The sequence below is a fragment of the Anoplolepis gracilipes genome, chromosome 15 (assembly GCF_047496725.1).
Source record: "Anoplolepis gracilipes chromosome 15, ASM4749672v1, whole genome shotgun sequence".
NCBI lineage: Eukaryota > Metazoa > Arthropoda > Insecta > Hymenoptera > Formicidae > Anoplolepis > Anoplolepis gracilipes.
In genome coordinates, this window is record NC_132984.1 from 6,317,131 (window position 1) to 6,340,479 (window position 23,349).

Below are 23,349 nucleotides of genomic sequence, written 5' to 3' on the forward strand. Positions count from 1 at the left end.
TAAAAAAAATACCCGATATTTCCCCGGTCGTTAAAGTCGCTAAAGTAAAGTTATTGATACTTCGATCGGTAAACGAGAAAATATTATTTGTATAAAAAATAATTTTTTTATATATCATGTATAGATAATTCATAATTAGTGATAAATCTAAATATAATTCTTAAAATCTTTGAGATTTTAAGTGTAAAGTTGTATCTACAATAAATAATTTTATAAATTATGAGCTTTTCTGGTACTTATTCTCTTTTCTGAATATTTTATTTATATAAAAAAATTGATACCACACACACACACACACACGCACACGCACACGCACACGACACGCATATAGCTGGTATTATATATAATCTATATTCATTATATCCTCGTTATATATTCATTAGCAACTTGATTATATTAAAATATTGTTTTAATTATTTATATAATATTTATATTATGTAAAATTATTTATTAAATAATTATATATGGAGAATATTAGAAATATGTATAATAAATAATAAATATTTATTTAAATTAAACTAAGAGGAAAAAAATTGTTTTTTATGGTATAATTTTTATTTCTTCGTAATAAAAAAAAGAGACATTACTAAACACTACTAATATTTCAAATCGTCAAAATTATCATTATTGAGAACGGAATCGTGCGATTTGTCGACCAGATTTGTACACTTTATCGACCTGATTTGTACACTTTATCGACGCCTGAAAGGACCGTTTAGTTATCGGCAAGGGATGGTGTCGTGTGTGCGAAATTAAAAAATAAATAGAAGCACAGAGAACGAGAACGATGAACCCTATATGTACATCGCGCAAGGGCCGACGGCCCCTTCTCAAGGCGAGCAACTCTCTCGTGAAAGAGATTATAGCATTTTTCCGACGACGCCATTTTTGCCGTTTGTCGATCGGGTCCTTTAGCCTTTACTTTCCTATGACCTAACCAGGCTGTTGCGTTTTGAATAATTATGCGCGAAAAATAAAACCGAACAAACGCTTTACATAGGTTGCTTTTCTTTTTTTTTTTTTTTTTTTTTTTTATATATTTCTTATACAATATATTCCTTATACTTTCTATTCCTAAAAAGAAAGTATACATATAATGTCCCACAATTTTAATTAAAAAAAAAATTTCTACAAATATGAAGTTGATTTGTTGTTAGAGTAAATTTGTGTCTAAAAGGTACAAATAATTTCCGATAATAGAAAGATGTCTCGTAACAAAATTTCAGCAGAATAAATAGAAGACAAGAACCAACTTTTTAATATTTTATAATTTTAATATTTGGTTAATATAATAGAACATATTTAATAATAAGAATAAATATTTACTTTACAAAAATTAATAGTTATTAATCATATTTGACTAATTTATTATATTAAATAATTTAATTTGATTTTTCTCAGCAATATTAAAATTGTAAAATTATTCTATATACTTGTGTACTCACTATTGCTAAACTCTATGACAGAGTTATGAGTATCTTCAGAACAAAATTCGATTTAACAAGCAAAACTCAGAACATAAAATAAGACTAAAAGAAAAATTGTTTCTACACTCACCACTGAAAGGCGTTAAAGTGGAAGTAAACGAGACCTAGGCCATACAGAAATGAAGCGTCCTTCCAGTAATCATTTTTTAATGAGTAAAATTTCTGATATGCCGACATCGCTGTAACATGAAAATTAGATTAATTACAGTTTGCTTGATATTAAAATCAATAAAACAAAAATTCTAAACTCATAGCAGAGACTTAAAAAGAACCAAATAAAAAACTTATCAAGGGTTTGATTTTAAAAAATTTTTCTGTCATTATCTATTTTAATAAATGTTTTGTTACTAAATGATTAGCTATGATTTTACATTAGTAACTTATACAACTTATTGTCTTACAATATTTTATAGTGTATACTTTACTTTTAAAAAGGATTAAAAGACAGTCTCGTATATTCAGTAACATTTTTACTTTCACATTTTTTAAAACTTAAATCAAAACTTAAATCATTAATTCATATATTAGTCAATGTTTAACAGATATAATGTACAATATATAAAATATATTATTGCAAAACTATACCTTTGTTGTAATCTTCTAAGAGCAGATGAAAGTGTCCCAGCTTGCAGTATGTTTTAGGATCAATGCTTATACCCTTATTCTCCTCCTCATTTTCCTTGGATTCATCGGGACTTGCTTTTGTAATATCTGCTTTCCTGCGTTGCTTCTCCGCCTGAGCTTGAACCAGCATACGCTCCAAATATTTGATTGCACGAACAACCAGAGCCTTTCTCTTTGCCTGCTCCGGAGAGTTCAGCTTAAGAAAACCAAACTGTCGACTGTGAATTTACAAAAAAAAAATTATTACTTTTATTATATTACATGAGGTTTGCGATACGCATGAATTCTATGCAATAAACTAACAGTTGTATGTCTAATGTATTTATGTTTCATAATGATTTGTATTAACTCTATTTACATCTTTTCAAAACCTTTTAATACATAGGTGAATTTTCAATCGAAGGAATTTTTAATTATACAAAAAATTCTAAAAAAGAAATCATAAAAATCAATATTCTCGAATGCTTTATCATTAAAGTGCTTGTCTAGAAAAGTTTTTATATTTTTTTATATTTTATAAAAAAAAATTTTATAGTAATTTCTTCTTTTAATGGAATCTTTTTTATCCTGAAAAGGAAAAGCAAAAAATTAAAAAAGATAGAGCAAAACAATTTTGATAGCGTATTTGGAAAGGCGAAGATCTACCTTGCACTGCTATTTGAATTTACTTCAAGGTGAAGTTCAATCCATGTCAGTAATCTAAGGTTAAGTATCTTTAATAAATTTCGCTCCCAATCGGGATTTCGCAAGTGAATCGAGCTGTAATTTCATCTTTTGGTCGATATGCGTTAGCGTTACTCGTCGACGCGAAAAATTTTGCGGCATATTCGCCGCGAAATGTGGTACATACAGCCGGAAAGGGTGTCAGTAGGTTGCGAAACACGCGAGCGCGCGCTGTCAAACGCGCCGAATTTCTAGGTTATGTGACGTGTGACGAATGTGTGTTGTCACACGAACGAAATTTCGCGCATTCCGCGAAGGCGGTCGTAAAGAGAGAGAAAGAAAGAAAGAAGAAAAAAAAAAAAGAAAGTCGCTCGCGTTTTTTTACCTGTCCAGCTCCGACAGCGTCTGCAACTCCTGCGGCGTTAGATTAATGTCATCGGTGTCTTGTGCCATTTTCCGCACTCACGAAAGAAGGGCCGATGTGCGGGTAACTACGTTCACAGCAGCATCTCCGCGGAAATGGAGACCCGACGACTCCGAAAAACCCGATCTATGCCGTCGACCAAGTAGCGCGCGCGCGAGTCGATCCCGCGGAGTCGTCACCTCATCGCGACAAATTAAGGATATCGACGGAGTAGCGGCAACAACGACAATAACGACGGTAACAGCGCGAACTGACGCGAACGCGCACAAATCTGCGGTACGCCGTATACGACCGTCGCTCGTCACCCGTCACCGCAAACATTCGGCACCCGAAAGCGGTCGAATATGCGAATACTCTCGAGACGCGCATGCGCGTGGAGAAAAATGGCGCGAAGCGTTTGAATATTAATCTTAAAGGAAGCTGGGCATCGCATCGACGAAATATTATTAAAGACCTGGTCTTAAGCCCATATCAGACTACGCATTAAAAATTGAGATTAAAGATTAAAGATTGAAATTTGCCCAATTAAGACAATGCAATTTTAGTTCCCTTTGTTTTGATTAGTCAAACTCTAATCTTCAATCTTTAATCTCAATTTTTAATGCGTAGTCTGATACGGGCTTCAAGCCCGTATCAGACTACGCATTAAAAATTGAAGATTGAAGATTACCCAAGTAGAACAGAAAGTCACAATAATATCAAAGTATTAACGTCAAATGACGTTAAAATGACGAGAATATGACTATAAATAAAACTCACTTTTCGATCATTTTTCTATCATTTTGACATATTTTGACATTATTGTGACTTTCTGTTCTACCTAGGTAGTTTTATTTTATTTATTACATGTTATTTCATTTAATTATTAAATAAATTATATAGTAATAATTATATATAGAAATATATTGATAAATCGGTAGTATGAGAGTAAATAAAATTTTGGGAATTATACCCTCACTCTCAAATTTTTGTCGTAGAATCAGAGGTTTAAGGGGAAGATTCCGGACCGAAAATGTCGTAGGATAAGAGGTCCGACTGTATTATTATATCCGACAACATTTACGACTGTAATATACATATAAGAGACTGGACATAAAAAGGCCACTTTCGATTGGTCGGCCATTTTTCATCTGTTTCCGCTCATTTTTAAATCTATGTAGATCGGTCTTGAGATTCCAATGCTTACATTCTGAAAATTTATTATGAACGAAATTATTTTATAAAATTAACGAACGATCTTATAAATATATTTTGATTCTATACGATTTGTACATTTCAGATTTACTGCAAGAGATATAAGATATAAGAAAAGAGGGAGATAAAAAGTGTAGAAAGTGCAAGTAAACGAAGAGCCGTTCTACTCTCAACTCAAAATTATCACAAACAAGGCATTTACGTTTGATCTGACAGAGACCTAACTGGCTCCGAGAGCATCTTTGCCGAAGAGGTGAGTCTCGTTGAGTCATGTCGATATATTGTACGTTTTAATTAAAGTATCCATATCCACCTGAAAAGTGTTTGATAATCATGCCGAATGTCAAGAATGTCTTCCGCTCAGGAATGAGAAAACTTGTCAAACGGTAGTCGCCGTCTTTTGTTTCTTTTCAGTTCGTCATTTTTCCTGTCAAAATTTTCCTCGATATCCGGCCTCGACGACGTTTCTCTCTTGTAGCAAAAAATATGAATAATTAATCCAAAATTATGAGAAAAATTTCGTCGCGAGTTCCTCGAAATGTCGTCATCAATATATTTGCGTTTGTGACGCAGATTCGCGTCTCGAATAATAACGCTCTACCGGAATTTCTATTTTAATCCTTTTGTATCATTGCTTATAAGTAATTTTGTTTTCGGTAAAGTAATTGTTATTAGTTAAAGGCTCGGAGAAAATTTTCATTATTTTTTTTATTTCAGTTTAAGTATGTGTGTGGAATTTTATATGTCAATTATTAATATCCATTTTTCTTTCGCATGAAATCTTTTACAATTTATACTACAACTCTTCTTTACACAAGTAATCCCTATTGTAATCATAATATTTTTTTCTTTAGCACCAAAATGAGTATGCCTGCAGTTAAAAAAAGTAAAGAAGATGCGAACAAAGAAGCCTACAGCATAGATGCTGCAAAAGAAGCAAAATCCATCTTAGAGAAGATTATGGGTGATGTGAGCAAGTCGTCAGCGACCAAACAGATTATCATTGGTAGCACATCGGGATGGTATTGTATATTTTATATCATTATATGATTATTTGTTTTCGAACGTTTAAAAGTATTTATCTGGTGCAAGATACTTTTCGTACTAGTTACATATATTTTATATTATATTTTATCAATTAGGGTAACTGGATTTATCACCATGAAGGTTGGGAAAGTAGCAGCTTGTGCAGTCGGGGGTGGAATTATCATGTTGCAAATCGCCGCGCATCAGGGTTACATTAAGATTAATTGGGACAAGATTACGACAAAGGCTGAAAAAATAACAGATAAGATGGAAGAAAAAATAACCGGCGAGGGACCAAAATTCATGGATAAGGTAAATCTGTGATATTAAACTGTTATGATGTTATTAATTCCTTTGATTGTTACGATTGAATAATTTCATTTAAAGTCCTATTTTTTTCTATCAACTTGGTCTTTTAGAGAAAAAGATTGACAATTTTGTATATTTTAACTGAGAGAATGTATGTATAAATTTCAACATGATAACTTTCGATTGAGAGTAATTACTTTAAGTTGTATATTTTTATTTTTAACGTTTGACAAATTTTTTATGCCAATTTAGTAACTTATGAGCTTTAAAAAACATTTTACATATGTTTCCCTACATCTTTTTACAAGCATAATGGTTCTGTTACTTGCAGGTAGGGAAACTGTGGAGGAAGAACTCATTCATTGCAACAAGTTTTCTTGGTGGTTTCATTATTGGTCTATCTTGGTGAAATAAAGAACAGTAACTTTGAAGTTTTGTGCAAAAATGTAAACGGACATTTAGTATGTTGCCATTATCTATATTAATGTTTTTGCAGTATAATACTATCTACTGTAATAACATACAATACCATTAAAACAATATCTATATTAATGCCAATGGAAATAGAAAGAGAGTATATTAATTTTTATGTTAATAAAAATTATATAATATTGATATTATAATTTTTGTATAGAGTTGTTAATAAATATAATATAAAATAAAATCATAAACTTAAATATAGAGTACGAAGATGTTATCGACTCTGTTCCAGAGCGTAATCCCGATTTATTGATAAGAGTTCTCGCGTTCCAGGTCGAGAGATACGTCGATAAAAAACTGGACAAAGCCGAGCAATTGCTAAAACAAGGAGAGAACCGTACGCGACGCTGGTACCACTCTTTCATCGGCGACGATGATATCTTCCAACCGAAGGAGATCCACTTCTTTCTAGTTTCGTTTGTGGCGGGAGTCGCGCTTGGTATCGCCACTGCTAAATAGGTAGTAAATTGCTGCACTCTGAATGCAACCAAGAGAAAGATTTATGTTGCACCAAAAGACAGTCGCTCCGTCGTCATCGTCGATCACGACGAGGTCGTCGACAAGTACAATAGCACAATCATGAACGAGGTGAGGAACAAGATCAATGAGCTGAAAAAATGGGTGGCGCGAACTACGCTTAATCCTAGATAAATAGCTTTACTTTCTGTCTGAAGCTAGCGATGAGTAAAACTCACTCAATTGTTACTAACTAAATTTGCGTATATAACTGTGTTTAAGATTCTCGTCTAAGATAGATGAAAATGATGTTACTAAACACAGATCTTTATCTATAAGAAAATTTATTCAGGAATAAGTAGAGTGAATTTTATTCATTACTATCAATTATTTTTCTACAACTAAATACATCAAACAAATGAAAGTCATTAATATTTTTTTCGCGTCTGAGATTATGAAAAGACTTATTTGAAATTTGATAGATATCGCTAATTATTCATTTCGTATATTCTATTTTGTGAATTTGCAAAAATGAGAACATTTTTTTACAAAACAAAATGTTGAAATCTTGATTAATTTTACTGTTAACATTCGCGCACAGGACATAGATGATGCATATAAAACAATAAAAGAGATTTCTTGTTCGTTCAGAATGCAGCAAGAAATTAGTCATCTTAGGAGATATAAACCCTATTGTTAGTCATATGTATACTATGTGTCTTACTATTGTAAAGAATCGCGACTCTTTCTTCTCCCGTTATTTTATATACTTAATCGATCTACATTTCCATCGCATCGTTTATATATACTCTTATACAAATATCTTAGTACATATGTACCATCTTAAATAAAAATTAATTTAACAATATTTAGTCATTCATTTGACTAATCATGTAATTTAGATGTGATTTAGAGTCATCTATATATATATATATTAAATTATTTCTAAACGTATATTAGAGAGAGTAAGTTCTGCAAAAAATATTACAATATACATAATTAATACTATTGCAGTATTTAATATACTTGAAAGCCTTGCTTTAGCATTATTTAGATGATAGAAAGCTTTTTTTTTAATATAATCGATCTAAAAATTAATAATTTGATATAAAAATTATTAATATCTAGATTAATATAATGGGATAAAGTGTAAATGTGGAAGAATAAATATATACATATTTTAAAATAATAAATTATATACAACATATATACGCAGGAGTATAAAACATTGTCTCACAAGATGTCAAAATACTGTAAGCGTATGTCTCGTATACCTCAAAATCTTTTCAGACACTGCATTATTATAGTTCTGAGACGTTTGCGAATTCTTTGATCACCATTGCAGAAAATGTGCGTAGAGTTATCTCCAATCTGAATAAGAGTGTCCTCGTCTTGCTGCAAGCAAACATGTAAATGTACAAATTTTGTGTACATACACAGAGTGAGAAAAAAGTAAGGAAACCCTGAAAAATCTCGAAAAACATAATTCTTACAAAAAAATGTTTCAGACAAAAGTTGTACAGTTTTGAAAAGGACACAAGATGGTGTCATCGATTTGATTTTGAATAGTCACTTGAAGGCCACCTTCAATTTCTTAAATGAAACACCCTATTTTTAATTGCATATATAATAAATGAATGAAAAAATGAATATATTTTGTTTTAGATTCTTTTTTTTGTAAAACTTATATTTTAAAAAATTTTTCAGGGTTTTCCATACTCTTTTCCTATGTATATATATCAAAAAGGTTTCATTTATTGAAAAACTATAGAAATGTGTTGTGAGGTGAGCCGTACCAAATGAATACTCGTAGAGGTAGGACTGTGTTGTAACTTCGCGCCTTGAATGCCCTCTTGATTGAGCTTCTGCAGTAGCTCCTGCGGATCCAGAATCCCGTACTCGTGTCTCCGCTCCTTCAGCACTTCCTCCTTGATGGGCGCAGGCGACCCTGATGGCGGCTTCCTCTTTCCGCTCGGTCTATCTTCTATACTCTAAAATTTAACATATTTTCAGAAACTTTGAATCCATCCTCGTGAAGAATTAAAAATATAAAATTACATATCCATTCTTTTCCGTTCAGTGAAAATAATTTGAAAAAAACATTCAGCACAAAATTCTTGATTGTAAAATTGGTACATGTAATTTTTTTTTTCTGCATGTATTGAGACAATTACCTTTATGGTGTACACGTTATCTTTGACTTCAAGCTCTCCGGTAACAGAAGCGAGACTCAAGCCGGGTCGCACTTCATTTGGTACGATGTTGCTAGCTAATTCTGGCTCGATAAATACACGACCTTTCTTTCGCCTTAATGGCAGTTTTATCACCTCCCCACGTTTAAACGTAATCAAGGGTTTTTCCTTTAATGAAGATAGTGCAAGTTGGTTTATACATTTGTATTTTATACGCATAATGAATTGTAATATAAATGATAATACATTGACTGCAAAATATATTAAATAAAAAAATAATACAAACTCCAACAGATTCGATGACAAGATCCGTTCTATGTGGCGCTGTTAAAGGGGGTTGTGTATAAACTTCTGGAATAACTAGATGCTCTGGCTTCAAGTCCCGTATGAGCTTATTAGCCTGGGTAAAATTGAGAGAGGTGTCGATGGGGCAATGCACCGCTTTCATAGCCAATGGTTGAAACGGAGCTAAGGCGTCCAAATATGGAAAGTCCGGTTCTGCAAAAGTAGAATTAAAGAAAAGGCTATTGTAACAAAAATTTATAAATAAAATATAGCAATATTCTATCGAGAAAATAAATGTGCAATTTCTCGCATTGAAATAAATAAAAAAGAGATATTGAGAAAGTAACATAAATCTCATGTGTATTATAAATTGGAATATTAGAAAGAAATGTTTAAAACTACATTTTTATTCAGGTAGAAAATTGTAAATAATGAAAAAAAATTTGCCACGTTACTTTCTTAATAGCTCATATACAACTATTTGTATGAGTATGTATACCGGTAAAAATGACAGTGTGTAGGGGATTGTTACCCCATAACTGCACAAAATGCACGGCATCACCGAATCGGAGACTAGGATGGCCACAGAAAACAACGCACGGTTGTCGATAGTCGTTACTGAATCCCTCGGCGTACGTAGACGTATAATGCTTCAATCGTGCGTTCTTCACGAGGAAAGCGTGTGGAAACGGTTCCTCTGGAAGATAAACTTTGTTTTGTTTATTTGTCGACAGCCTAGAAATAAAGGATTACAATAAACGGGATAAAAAAAATTGAAGGAGAATTTATCGAGAATCCTTTAGTATAATTAAATAGCATTATTTGTTCGTACCATTCGGCCAAAATGTTCGAATAAGCCAAAGATGTTTCCGCTACTGGTGAGATGAAAAACAGAGGAACCTGTGTGAAACCTGACTTATCCAAGTGAGTGCTCAAGCATTCGAATAAATCATACACAACGCCAGAAGGGTAGCAAGGTATCAGAACGCATCCACCAGCTCTGAGAGTCACAGCTGCAAAATTTTTTGTGCATGAAATAAAAAATTATTTCAAGCTCACCTAATCCAGAATAATATATGATTTTATAAAATATTTCTACTAATATATTTTGAGATTCATGAATTTGACGTTGCACACAAAGCACTTTTAGAATATAAAAATTTAAAATATAAAATTAGTAATTAATTTATGAGTTAAAGTAAAGATTTGAGAGAATATAATTTAATCTCTAATTATTATCTTATATGAAACCATCTCTTATTTTATAGTGACTATCAGTGAGCATATAGTCACTAGTGAGTATCATAAAAATTTTATAGAGTGACTGTACACAAATATTTATGAAAATTAATTTTAAATTTTAAAAATTAAAAAAATTACTTTGTGTAATGTTAAGTTGATCTCGAAATGCAGTAGATTTATCAATTTTTGACCTAGCTGATCCATACAATTTCTCCTTACTTACCAACAGTCATACACAATTCTCCGAGCATTGTGTCCGGATTAGCAGTCGGTGTTTGAGTTAAGCCTGTTAATATCAACATATTGGCATGTTTCAGTGTGGCTTGCTCCATGGGTCTCGGATGAGTGGTCAATGTGGACGAGCCACTAACGAAAGCAACCTTCTCATGGTCACAAGATATCAGCCAATTGCTGCTACCTAAGCAGTAGCCCGAACTAATTGGCGTAACTGTTAGAGCGCCGTATATATCCTAAAATAGATCAAATGTAAATGTCAGTTGCTGTCTGACAAGTAACTTTTTAAAATTAAAAAAAAAAAAAAAAAAAAAAATAAACTTTATTATATATTCTAAATATTTTCTTATTTTTTTAGAATATTTACGGACATTGTTTATTCAAAAGACATTTTATGCACTAGGATATATCTTAATTACCAATTTTTGATCGTATCCGACCATCTGGATGTGCGATAGTGCCGAGTTGACGGCCGACATGGAATAGATGTGCCTCCAAGATTTTGGTTTAATAACATCCGCCAATGGAGATGGCAACATATGCAACATTTCCTTCCAATGTTTGGCCATTATAGCTTTCGGTGTCTGTTCGATAAATTCTACTAGTTCTTCCATGAAAAATCGTCCGATTTGCAACGTCGGCTCGGTGGCATATATTATACCTTTAAATATAATTATTTATTTAGTCTGTTTACTTATTTATTTAGTCCTTTAAATCATAATTATTATTTTATTTATAAAAATTATATAATCTATAATTTTTAGAAATTATATTATAATTATATATATATATTTCTTTATATGCTTAAAGTATGTACCTTTAAAGCCTGTGCCTTCTGTTATGAATGGCAGTGCAAGCATACAGGTATAGTTGGATATTAAAATAGCATCAATCTCTGAGAAATCAATTATTTTCTCTAGAGGAGGGGAGAATTCTGGAACCGAATCCACGAACACTCTACCACAACATTCCTTTAGCTCCTTTTTAATAAATATAAATAGATTAAAAAATTATTTTTTAAAACTATTTTGATTTCTAGAATTACTATTTAATTAAAATAATTTCAAAAGTAAATTTTTTAAAAGTATATCACAAACATCAAATGCTTTCTTTCAACTAAATACTAACTCCTTCGACTTGCCAATCCTGCTGATTGTCACGCGGGAACCAGGTCGATAAAGAATTAAACTTGCTACTAGGAACCATCGGCAAGGGCATAAAATGTAAAATGGATTGCATGTTTAAACCACAATCCAACATCATTGTGATTCCTTTGAAGCTCAGGACCAAACATGGCTTTGTTGGCTCACTCGATAGGCAATACTAAAAATTAAAGTTGCAATTTAATTTTATAAATAAATAAATATATAATATAATATAATAATATATAAATTAAAAACTATCAATTTAATTACACATAATTGGATTTATTGTACAATTAAAATGATTAGATGGACCAGTTTTAATTTAGAGGTTATATTTATATACTTTGAGGTTATATTAAAAAAATCATCTTGCATCTCGAAAATGCGATTACTAGTATTTTGTTTTTTTTCCTTTAATAGATATTTTAGAACAAAATATAAACAAAACGAGTATAATTACCAGTTTCATCCCGAATTATCTGTATTTACACAGTCCACATAAGAATATATCCAACACTTTTCCTGCGATAAAAGATGTACTTGAGAGCGACTCTTGTAAAGCTAATCTTTTGTTTTGACAGCTTTTGTCACTTCTAATTCATAGATTTCTCTCTTGAATTGATTTTCATTCCATTATGATAAGTACCTCTGTGATTTGTAATTTCAAATCACAGATTTCTATGAAATCTGTGTTTCAAATTTAGATATGACATGACATGACATGACACAACACACATAATACACATCTGTGCGCCTGTGCACGAATCGCGAACGAGAATGAGGAACAAATCTCGCGCATGTGTAAACGATGCAAGCGCCAATGGACACTTAGCACTTAGCACGTGTTCAATGACGTATATGTAGTTCATGCGTCCGGAGAGATTTATGTCTGTTTATATCCCTCCAATTTGCGACGTTGGTTTTTCTCATAAATAATAACAGATAATAATTAATTAATATTTTGTAAAAATGTTCGAAATTGTCGTTCTATTTGATGGATATTCTACGAAGTTGCCGAATGGAAGTATGGACGCAAATTGCACGTGTACTCTAATAAAAGGACCAAAATTAATCATAATCGATACCATGACAGCTTGGGACCGCGGAAAACTAGTGCAAGGTATGACAGTTTATAGTTGCGTCATATTTTATTTTATTTATTACTACTTTGTTATTTATTTAATATGTATTAATTAACTTTTGTACAAGATTTTATAATTTTTATGTAATTATATAATTTTGTATACTTATATAATTTTTGATTTTTTTATGTGAATAATTATATTACTATGAGTATGCATAATTAATATATGTATATAACTTGCATAATATAGTTATACATTATTTCATTTTCAGCCCTGGCAGAGCACGATATTGAGCCAGAGAACATCGATTATGTCGTATGCACTCACAGCCATACAGATCATATAGGGAACAATAATTTATTCACAAATGCAATACATATCGTGGGCTTGGTAGTTCAGCAAGGTACTATATTCTTCGAGGATCCACGAATTCCAAATGGTAATAATTTTTTGTGTATTGAATATATATGTTATCATTGCTGAATAAAAGCTTTATTTTCTTAGTTACATTTCTTTAGAAGGCTACGAGCTCTGTTCAGGGGTTAAAGTTATAGCCACACCAGGACATACGGTTGAAGATATCACTGTCCTGGTAGAAACGACAAGGGATGGGGAAAAGACACTTTTTGCTGTTACAGGTATTTCTAGATTTCTGTTAGATTAGGATTTCTTAACAAAAATTTTTTAGCAAAACGTTAATGTATTAATTTGATCAGAAAGTTTTTTATTTCTTTTTAATTATAATTTAATTATAATATAAAATATTTAATTTAATCTTTTAATTATAATTAAACATATTTTTATATTATATATATTCTCTTATATATATATTTATTTATTTATAAGAATATTATATAAAAATTTATGTAAAATAATTAAAAATATAAATTATAATTATAAAAAAACATAACTGTGATCAAATTAACGTTTTACTAATAAATTTTATTAATTTTATTATTAAATTTACTGTAAAAAATTAAAAAATATCTATATTTTACAGGAGACTTATTTGAAAAAGAGGAGGACATTCTGGAACCGTCTATCTGGAAATCACTAGGCATGCCAGAACTTGTAAAGACTCAGTCTGTTATGCGTTCTCGCGTAATAAATCTCGCAGATTTTATAATACCTGGACATGGTCCAATGTTTCGTGTTTCGCATACTATGAGAGAAATTGTCAAGGGTCAGATAATAGAATAAGATTGCAAAAATCATTGTTGATATCTTAATCGGTACGTTCAATCGTCCGATAAATTTGTTATATATTTTTACAAATAATTTATTAAACATTGCAAAGTGTGTCGTACATGGTATCACAACGTTATTATATTCATTGTATACACATTGCAATTATTACACATTACATCGGATTCACAAATATATATATATAATATATATATATATGTAGGTATGTTTATACTTTATACATAGGAGCGATACCTTACATTGCGATTCTGCTCGCCACAAATCGACGCAAATCAATATAATAATTCGTCTGAAACAACAATCTTTTTGCGCGATACACATACAATTAATTCGCGAATGGACATACATTGTTCTTAGCAAATACAACACTATTCAGACATTCTTCCGTTCTAAGGATTCATTTCTCTAATATCTACATTCTATATTCGCAAAACAATTCTGTCAAATCTTCACAGCCAACGACTAAATTAAGAGTTCTCTGGCATTTTTTCTGCTTATATATCCTAGAATTATCTTATAACTGGTAGAGAAGAGAGTTCTTTTCTTCTGGAGAAAGAATATGACATTTATAGTTTTATTCTACCACGATCGGAATTATGTAACGATGCGAGGAAACCGATAAATTGTTCCTCTCCGAAAGAAATCAAATGACAAAAATCTTTTTAAAGAAACTTTGTAAAATCATATGTAATTTTTTAAAATTACTTTGACAATTACTTCCGACCGTTATATTAAATTATGATGTGTTGACAGTAAAGAGATCGTATTGGAATTTTTTTTTTCCTCGAATCGAAATAAATTAGTATTTTTTTCCGATGTACAAATATAAGCGAGAAGAAAGAAATTGTACGATTTTTCGTTCGTTACATTCCGATATGGTTGCAACGACATAGGTCACTGGTGTAACAACGGTCCTAAAATATTACAATGTAAACAATGCAAGACCGAGTGCCCCGCACTCCATGATTAGTAGCTAAGAATACTTTGTACGGAACGGCAAAATCAATTCGCCGCGTGATTGTACTAAATATATGTATGTATCTAAAAATTAAGTAGTTTTACGAGACCGAAAAAGATTCGTTTATGGCTCGCGCGTATCTCCTTCTTACTCGTCGATAAATTAATATGGGATATCAACAGAATCTTTATCTATAATCACAAATCTATATAATCGTTTTCAAGTTTACAGGAGTCGTTTATACACAATTCTTATTTTCTCTCTAACACACTAACTCAATTTTCATCGATTCTATAGCTTTCCTTAGATCGTTATGTTCGATGCAAATCAATTTTCACTCTACTTTTTCTCTCTTTATTTCATCGTATTAGTAATTTTTTCCACATTATATACAGTGCAGAACAAAAGTCTGGAAGCCAATTATCTTAAAAAGAAAATTGATTTATTGAAAAAAATGTTTCAAACAAAAATAGTAAAGCTTAAAAATTTATTAACTGGTGATATTTATTTGAATTTTGATGATCTTGAAAGCCCAGTCAAAGTAAAAATAAAAATCTTAAATGGGAACCTCTATTTTTTTATTGCATATTCTTATAGCCCTTTTTCTTGAGGCTTTTTCAAAACACTAATTTTATCTACTTTAGGTCAACTATTTCAAAGCTATTAAGTTTTTTACGATAAGATATTGGTGACTAAGCTAATCAAACACAAAAACTTTATTTTCTAGCTTTGAGCTTATTACATTTTTTTATTCAGCAGATTATAAGCTGCAATATATGAGAAAATCAATTGATTTTACCGCAAGATTTGATTTTATAATATAAATACAATATAAATTTTGTAGTATATACTGTCCCACACTGTATATAATGTTATATATATTTTATATATATATATATATATATATATATATATATATGCAATATATATATATATATAATATTATATGTAAATATATAATGATCTTTATAAATAAAAATATTTGAATTAAAGTTCATGAAAAAATAATCAACACAGTTCGTAATTGTTATCAAAATTAATCTATCTACAAAATCTATCTTGGCGCGAAAACAATAAACTCGTAATATATATATATATATATATATATATATATATATATATATATATATAATGGAAATATTTCCCGGTGAAGAGATATACTCCCTTTCTTTCTCATTTCGGCAAATTGCATTAAAAATCGCAGGAAGCACGATTAAGAAAGCTTTCGAACTTTAAAATGAACGGCTCCGTACAATCATGATATTTGCGTGTAACGCAAATTCTTTCTTCGACATATTAAACACTTAAAAAAAGGGGCTCGCCATTTCAAAATCAGCAGCACGTTGTGACATTAGAATATCGATCGAGCTTGATTTTTTATAATCAACGTGTATGCACTTTGTTACATTTGGCTACTTCCTTACAGATGGAGAATTTTTTTTTTTTCGAGACAGCTACAGTTTATTAATTCTATAATCTATTTTATATATAAAGTTATAATTTTTTATAAGAAAATTTGTTATTAGATAAAGAGCGCAAATTAACTGGCTTAATATTTGCGTACAATCATTCTAAAATCATCGTGCGACTGGTTTTGTATCATCGGATCACGCGACTCGAGCAGAGCGAGCGAATGAGATTAAAAAAAAAAAAAAATGATCGAGTAGCTTGCCTAAAGGGGAAATTTTATAAGTGTCTGCCGACCAGACCTGGCAGGGCGACTCGTGTGTGCAGAGGTAGTGGTCCCGGACTAACTTCTCCCGTCATCATCATCACAGTCCCCAACTGTCCCATAAAGTATTAAACAACACAGTCAGGAATCGGCTCCAACAATCATCTCCATGACATCCATGTATAATTTTTGTAATGCTTGTTTTACACACATACTTATACCAATCATAATTATTTACAGAGGATAAAGCGATTGTCAAGACAGATACTTCGAAGCAGAGATGTCATTACGTTTTTTCCCAAAGCCTGGTCAGTTAGTGATCAGGGTGAAAATTTCACATTTGTCAATATTTTCGTTTGCAATAAAATATATATATATATATATATATATATATATATATATATAGAGTTAAATTTTAAATTACATTAAAAACCTTTTTCCATCTTTTTAAGTACAAAATTTTTACTTGTTATTAAAGATGCTAAGATTTTAAAACAGTTGATAATATTTTTATTAAAGATAAAATTCAAGAAAAATCAGAAAATGATAATTTATTTTGATTAAATAATTGCAAATATTTTCATAAGTTATATTTTTCTATAAATTTATTATAGTTAATAACAATTTTACTAATTTTTGAAATTCTGAGAAAACAGCATGAACTTCTAGTTAATTAAATTTATCACATGTTTTAATTGAAATTTGTTTGTATTCTCAACTATTTTCTGATGGCACTTCCGTGCTAATTTTCGATTTATTCTGTTTAGAGTTTTTCTTTCTTGTTAATCGTTTATCTTTTCTCAAATCTTCTAATTTTTATTTCTGAAAAAATTATTTTATCCGTAAAGATCTGAAATTCCATACCTAGACTGGGTTGTAATGACGCCCCTACTTTGGAGGCTTGACATGTCGAATCAATTTGACTTCAAAGAATCTAATACGAAATCAACAAATTATAAATTGAAAGAGATAAAACCACTCTCGACTTTAATGTTAGATTTTCAATTTTCTCTCATCTTTTCTTAATAATTCATCGTTTGAAGAAATGTCATTTTAAACGAATAAAAGGAACAATATCAACAATCAATCGAACAAAGAGTATAATAGCTTTTGTCACCTAAAGTACTACGCCTAAGAACTAAGAACATTGCGTGTTTGTGGCATCGATTCTTCTCTATGTAAAAATATAAATATTGTAGCAATTATACGTTTAGTATAAATGTAAGTGTATGTAATATGTATACTGCCACTATATCTTAATGAAGAAAAACGTGTATATTAAAGAAATATTAAATGTCCAATCAAATCCTCGCGAAGGTTGAAACTAATAACGACTTCGGGAAATATCTCTTAAACTAAAACGCTTAATAATTTAATACTTAAATATGTAAAGGTACAGAGCACCGAAAAAACAGATATATACGTATAATATCGGAAAGGATTGATAAATGATAAATCTTAAAAGAAAACCACGCTTACAACTGCGATCTACGTGCAGAGCCCCTTACACTCGTCTGTGAAAATAAATAATATAAAAGTATGCAACATTAAAAAGAAAAAAATAACGAAATATAATCAAGGTACATGTAAAGTAGTGTACATTGCATCATGCAGGTATTAGATGAATAAGTATTTAGCCGAATGCGCGTGATAATTATAATGTCAGAGATTTCTCTCTCGAGATTGCATGCAAAATAAATGCTCGAAAGGCACAGTGGATAAAAAAAGTATAGCTGAACATTTTCTTCGCATAAAGGGAAAAAAAGTGTATTACTTTATTACATGCAAGCGATCTGTTCTGTTCTGTTTAGAAATGACCTACTTTGCACTGCATATTGTCTTACAAGGGAACCTTGCGAACCCAAAAATTCTAATTTTGATGGAACTTTATACGTATAGGGGGATAAATAGATGCATTTATTATAATTAGAAATTTTCAGTTGCTACTGAAAAAAAATATTCTAAGGCTAAAACCACTCCTCACATAGAGAGAGCTTTTTGCTTTTCTCGATATTTCTTGAAAATTATTCAATATAGCAAAAAATGTTTTATACAAAAGTTTTTCAATGAAACCTTTTAGTGCATTTAAACAATATCACTATTTAACCACCTAATTTCTATTTAATAAAATTTCAAAAAAATAATTTTTGAAAAAAATTGAAATTGAAAAATTTTTTCAAAAGTTCTTTAACCCCTTAGTTGTTGGAAAAAAATGCTTTTAACAAAAAAAAAAAAAAAAAAAAAAAAAAAAAAAAGAGTTAATAAAATTATAAAAAAAGTTATTTTCTGGAAATTTTTTGAATCTGAATCTGAGGTCAAAATTTTAAAATTCAAAATGGAAGCATATTGTGAATTTTTTTGCTTATTATATTAAATTTACCATTTTGAATTTATAAATTTTTATTTGAAATTTAAAATCAACAATTTCAATTTAATTTTCGAGATATATGGAGAAATGCAAAAAAAACTCTTCATGAGAGATAGTATCATCTCTTTATAATTAGAATCTTGTTTCATCAAAATCCGAATTTTCAGGTTCACGAGGTTCCCTTATTACAGCGAACTCGATTGGATGTACTAGTATGCACTGATGCACATTAAAGATTAGTTGCACACAAAATAATATAAACATAAGTAATTAAAACATTTTAAGATAATTATAATAGTATAAATTATTATCAATATTAGTTGTAAATAATAATAATAATAATTCTTTACTTTTTTAATTACTTATGCCAATGTAAATTTGTGTACAACGACCTCACTACGTACTAGTCCAGTTCAACCGAATTTGCTATTAATCAGGAACTATTCCAAAAAAAAAAAAAAAAAAAAAAAAAAAACACGCTGCCACTTGTTTCATCCACTGTATCAGCTTACAAATAATTATATCGTCATCCAGAGCATGAGTGAGCCTCGAGCACAGAGGAAGGAATTAAAGATCACAGCAGCAACAAAACTCCTATCTCTCCTTATTTCTTCTCATCTCTTTGTATTGCCAGTCGCTACAATTCTCGCGTGATCAGAATTAATGAAAATTATGTTTAATGCTCGATCTCGAGTGTTGCGAAAAGTTTGGCAAATGTTTATTGATATTGGAGAGAAAAAAAAGATGGCATCAAAATATAATCTTCGTACAGTTAAATCCCCTTCCTTATACACGCTAATATTTTTGGAGAAAATCACAGCGATCTTAATGATTATATACAGAGTGAGGAAAAAGTATGGAAACCCTGAAAAATATCGAAAAATATAAGTTTTACAAAAAAAGAATCTAAGGCAAAATCGAGGAAGGGCCCGGGAACTTAAAGCAAAATCTATTTATTTTGTTTCATTTACTTCATATTTTATATTAAAAAATATCATGACAAACTTTAAGGCTCCCGAGTAGTCACCGCAGCCATATTGAAATCGTGACGTCACAAGCGAGAAATAGCGAGAAATGATACCCTGATTTATGTTGCGACTGACATGTAAATAAAAACATATTTCAACGAAATAATACTACCAATCTCTTCAGCACATTTGTAAAAATGTACGGCTGGTAATCCTTTCTCCTGACAATTGATAAATAACTGTAAATTGAGTCCGAAGTGAACATTTGATTTGACAGCTGTCGAAAGGAGAGGAAAATGTTACTTTACACAGTTTATTCCTTACACAGCTTGGCAGCCGTACATTTTCACAAATTTCATAAATACGTTGCACATCACAACACTAGCAAAAAGCAAATAATTACGACGTAGGTCGCAACATAAATTGGGCTGTCATTTCTCGCTTCTGACATATTTCTCAAAAGAGAGAAAGAGACAGAACTATATGTCGCCACCGTCGACATCGAAGTTTCGCGGCGAGTACTTGGGACCCTTAAAATATCTCAGGAAATTCTTAACCAAAAGAATTTTTATAGTATTTTGGAAACTCTCAAGGTAAGTTACAAGACTATGCAATTAAAAATAGGGTGCTCCATTTAAGAAATTGAAGATGACCTTCATGCGACTATTCAAGGTCAAATCAATGACACCATCTTATGTCCCTCTCCAAAACCAACTTTTGTCTGAAACATTTTTCTGTGAAACTTATATGTTTCAAAAGATTTTTCAGGGTTTCTACACTTCTTCCTCACCCTGTATATAAATACCTAATCCTCAATTTATCCGAAAGAGAAGAATTTTTCTTTAGCCGCTCGGGATCGTTTTTTTTTATCGTCGATCACTTTCTCGGCTACAACGTTCGTAACGGGATGAATCCCACCATTCCGATGATTCTGAGGTCTTCCTCATCGGAATCGGAATCATCATCGTCATCACCATCGTCGTCGTTTCCCTTTCTCTAGAAAAACCGGTTAAAAAAACGTGCGGTCACAAACGGCTTCGACAAATGTCTGAGACTGAATGTGAATATTCTTACCGAAGGGAAAGATTGTATAATATACAATAAACGCAAGTGGATAAATATTCGGAAGCTTTTCTTTCTCGCACAAATACATTAAACATAATTTTCTTTAGAATCGTCTCTCCAAATGAAGTTACCCTCGTATGTGTTACATAATTATTGTATACATATTATACAAAAATGTTACATACATTATGCGATTTTACTTTTTTATCGCAATGTTAGTATTCATTCATTAATTATCGTTTCTGTCGTACAGGCAATCGCTGACTAGAATAATAGTTGAATCTACTGCGTAGCAACTGTAAAATCACCACAACAGAAAAGGATACGCAGTTTCGAGTCCTATTTCGCGCGCAACGTCAATTGCTTCGTATGTTTTAGTATTTGTCAATTTACTTAGCAAGTAACTTAGTAACTATTATATATGTATATAGAGCACACAGCGCGCGAGGAGAAGTCAATTTACGTTGAACCCTCGGACAGTGTAACAGTCGCACACACTCAATTTTGCAAAATTACCTTTATATATGACAGAATAAATGTTATAATTAATATAATTAATTTTATTAGAAAAAAGATTAGTCTTGTGTATATAATAAAAAACAATATATATATGCAAATATACATACATATATATATATATATATATATATATATATATATATATATATATAAATATAAAATATTTGTTTCGATTGAGTTTTATGAAATTATTATTCCGACGTTCACTGGCGGAGAGTCAATAAATAGCGAGGTATATATACATTCCTGTTATTCTTAGGCAAGCGGGTTAATTAAAAGTTCACGGTGTATTTACAATTCTTATAAATTTTTTTTTTTAATTGAGGTGTCGGGTGCGATAGTAGCGTAAAAATCAACATTTTTTAATATTTATTCGTGGCGTGTATTATGTATTACATTATATTATATATATAATTCATAAAATTATATATAAAAATATAATATAAATTTATAATAACATTATGTATAATATTATTGTACATTAAATTATATATATAATGTAATATTATGTATATTATTATCTATATAATAATATAAATACATACTTATATAATATATATAAGGTGTTAAAAAATTAGACCAACAAACTTTAAACTTTACTTTTGTTTTAATACTACATGATAAAATAGGAAAAATTAAATTATTATTTTAACCTTGATTTGAATTTTTCCACTTACATTGTTTGTTTTTTGTTGATTTGTTAAAGTCACAAATCTCTTATTTTATCATATAGTATTAAAACAAAACATCTAGAGCAAAATAATTTAAATAGAAAGAGTTTGTTTTAACGTCATCTATTTTCTTTCAAAATTTGTCGTTCTAATTTTTTAACACCCAGTATAATATATATTTATATAATAATATATATTTATATAATAATATACATATATTCACACAAATCGAGAAATATTATATTTAACATTATATGTTAAATATTAGATTTTGTTTTTATTTTACTTTCTGTTGTAGAATCATTTACTTTTAAACATTTTTTAAAAATATTTCTTAATTTACGCTGTTACTGTACCCGAGTCCTCGATTACTTGTCACGGAGAGAAAAATCAGAAACAAGAGAAGTTACCAGATAAAATTAATTTTACATGCAAGAGAATCATTCAAGCCAATGTGTTATATAAAAGAGAACGAAAGAAAGAGAAATGGTGATTGATATCAAATAATGTTCGATAAATGGTCTCTATCGCGTAATTATATTTTTTTTCTACATATTGTCTATATTACTTATATATATAAAGAATTAATTCTTTATCAGGAACGGAACAACTCAAGCCTGACTCTCGGATTTAAAAATTTTGAAAATAAGAACAAAAAAAGAACAACTTGTCAAAAAAGAAATGGGACATTTGTTTTTCTTTCATTGTTATTTTTCTAGAACTTTTCAGAATGATTAATGTTTCCTTCATACATATTTCTGTATGATTTTGAAGTCAGTAATCTTCAGGATTAAACGAAAAAATTTTTGCAGTGTAAAATTAATCTTAATTGATGCCAAATGTTATTTATAATATCTATATCTTCAAATTCTGTAAATATTTAGTCTCGTTCCCAATAAGATTCATATACTGTACAGAGAGTATATGCATAATATGCATCAATGCATACATAATCGTAGGCTCTTGTTTATACTTTAACTCTCACATTAATCCAAATAGAAATAAAACACACGAATAGATATCATTCGCAATGTTCTTGTATCATTCATTTTCATATAAAATTGTCGTATAGTGAA

The 23,349-nt window shown here is 30.3% G+C and overlaps 5 protein-coding genes and 1 pseudogene across 18 annotated transcripts in view; 2 read left to right on the top strand and 4 right to left on the bottom strand.

Moving 5' to 3' along the window:
* Utx (Utx histone demethylase) overlaps positions 1-3,528 on the bottom strand; it is an 85,651-nt gene extending 82,123 nt beyond the window's left edge. Inside the window, exons 1-3 of the mRNA XM_072907045.1 lie at positions 3,160-3,528; positions 2,073-2,329; positions 1,558-1,666 (exon numbers count right to left, since the gene is read on the bottom strand). Of these exons, the coding sequence (XP_072763146.1) occupies positions 1,558-1,666; positions 2,073-2,329; positions 3,160-3,227 (434 nt within the window). The 5' untranslated portion in view covers positions 3,228-3,528. The remainder of the gene's footprint in view (positions 1-1,557; positions 1,667-2,072; positions 2,330-3,159) is intronic.
* Positions 1-23,349, bottom strand: part of LOC140674183 (uncharacterized) — a 257,866-nt pseudogene that overhangs the window by 143,415 nt on the left and 91,102 nt on the right.
* On the top strand, positions 4,508-7,531 carry LOC140673844 (FUN14 domain-containing protein 1). 5 transcript variants are annotated; one of them, XR_012048111.1, is made up of 5 exons: positions 4,639-4,778; positions 5,247-5,414; positions 5,535-5,730; positions 6,059-6,188; positions 6,481-6,613. XR_012048111.1 is itself a non-coding variant. In XM_072907064.1 (5 exons), the coding sequence occupies exons 1-4, from the start codon at positions 4,726-4,728 to the stop codon at positions 6,134-6,136; spliced, it is 495 nt and encodes a 164-aa protein (XP_072763165.1). In that variant the 5' UTR covers positions 4,639-4,725; the 3' UTR covers positions 6,137-6,173; positions 6,481-6,610. The 5 variants fall into 5 exon arrangements, 4 of the variants coding, with proteins under 4 accessions (XP_072763163.1, XP_072763165.1, XP_072763162.1 ...); XM_072907064.1 differs by having other exon boundaries at positions 6,059-6,173; positions 6,481-6,610; XM_072907062.1 differs by lacking the exon at positions 6,059-6,188 and having other exon boundaries at positions 4,508-4,645; positions 6,481-7,531.
* Ints9 (integrator complex subunit 9) lies at positions 7,842-12,533 on the bottom strand. The gene is made up of 11 exons (XM_072907058.1): positions 12,222-12,533; positions 11,745-11,939; positions 11,434-11,596; positions 11,036-11,277; positions 10,606-10,852; positions 9,973-10,153; positions 9,640-9,875; positions 9,142-9,353; positions 8,838-9,023; positions 8,460-8,654; positions 7,842-8,058 (listed from the first exon to the last, which is right to left on the bottom strand). Exons 1-11 carry the CDS (start codon positions 12,228-12,230, stop codon positions 7,939-7,941), a joined length of 1,986 nt encoding a protein of 661 aa, XP_072763159.1. The 5' UTR covers positions 12,231-12,533; the 3' UTR covers positions 7,842-7,938.
* On the top strand, positions 12,588-14,046 carry LOC140673843 (metallo-beta-lactamase domain-containing protein 1). 2 transcript variants are annotated; one of them, XM_072907059.1, is made up of 4 exons: positions 12,588-12,881; positions 13,118-13,285; positions 13,365-13,484; positions 13,847-14,046. In XM_072907059.1, exons 1-4 carry the CDS (start codon positions 12,731-12,733, stop codon positions 14,044-14,046), a joined length of 639 nt encoding a protein of 212 aa, XP_072763160.1. In that variant the 5' UTR covers positions 12,588-12,730. The 2 variants fall into 2 exon arrangements, with proteins under 2 accessions (XP_072763160.1, XP_072763161.1); XM_072907060.1 differs by having other exon boundaries at positions 13,368-13,484.
* Positions 14,061-23,349, bottom strand: part of Nhe3 (Na[+]/H[+] hydrogen exchanger 3) — a 65,968-nt gene continuing 56,679 nt past the window's right edge. For 7 of the 9 annotated variants that reach the window (XM_072907053.1, XM_072907052.1, XM_072907049.1 and 4 more), the window contains one exon: positions 14,061-16,795. In XM_072907053.1, the coding sequence (XP_072763154.1) occupies positions 16,783-16,795 (13 nt within the window). In that variant the 3' untranslated portion in view covers positions 14,061-16,782. Of the gene's footprint in view, positions 16,796-18,161; positions 18,197-20,808; positions 21,015-23,349 lie in introns of those variants that run through there. The other 2 variants (XM_072907054.1, XM_072907050.1) reach the window with 2 other exon arrangements.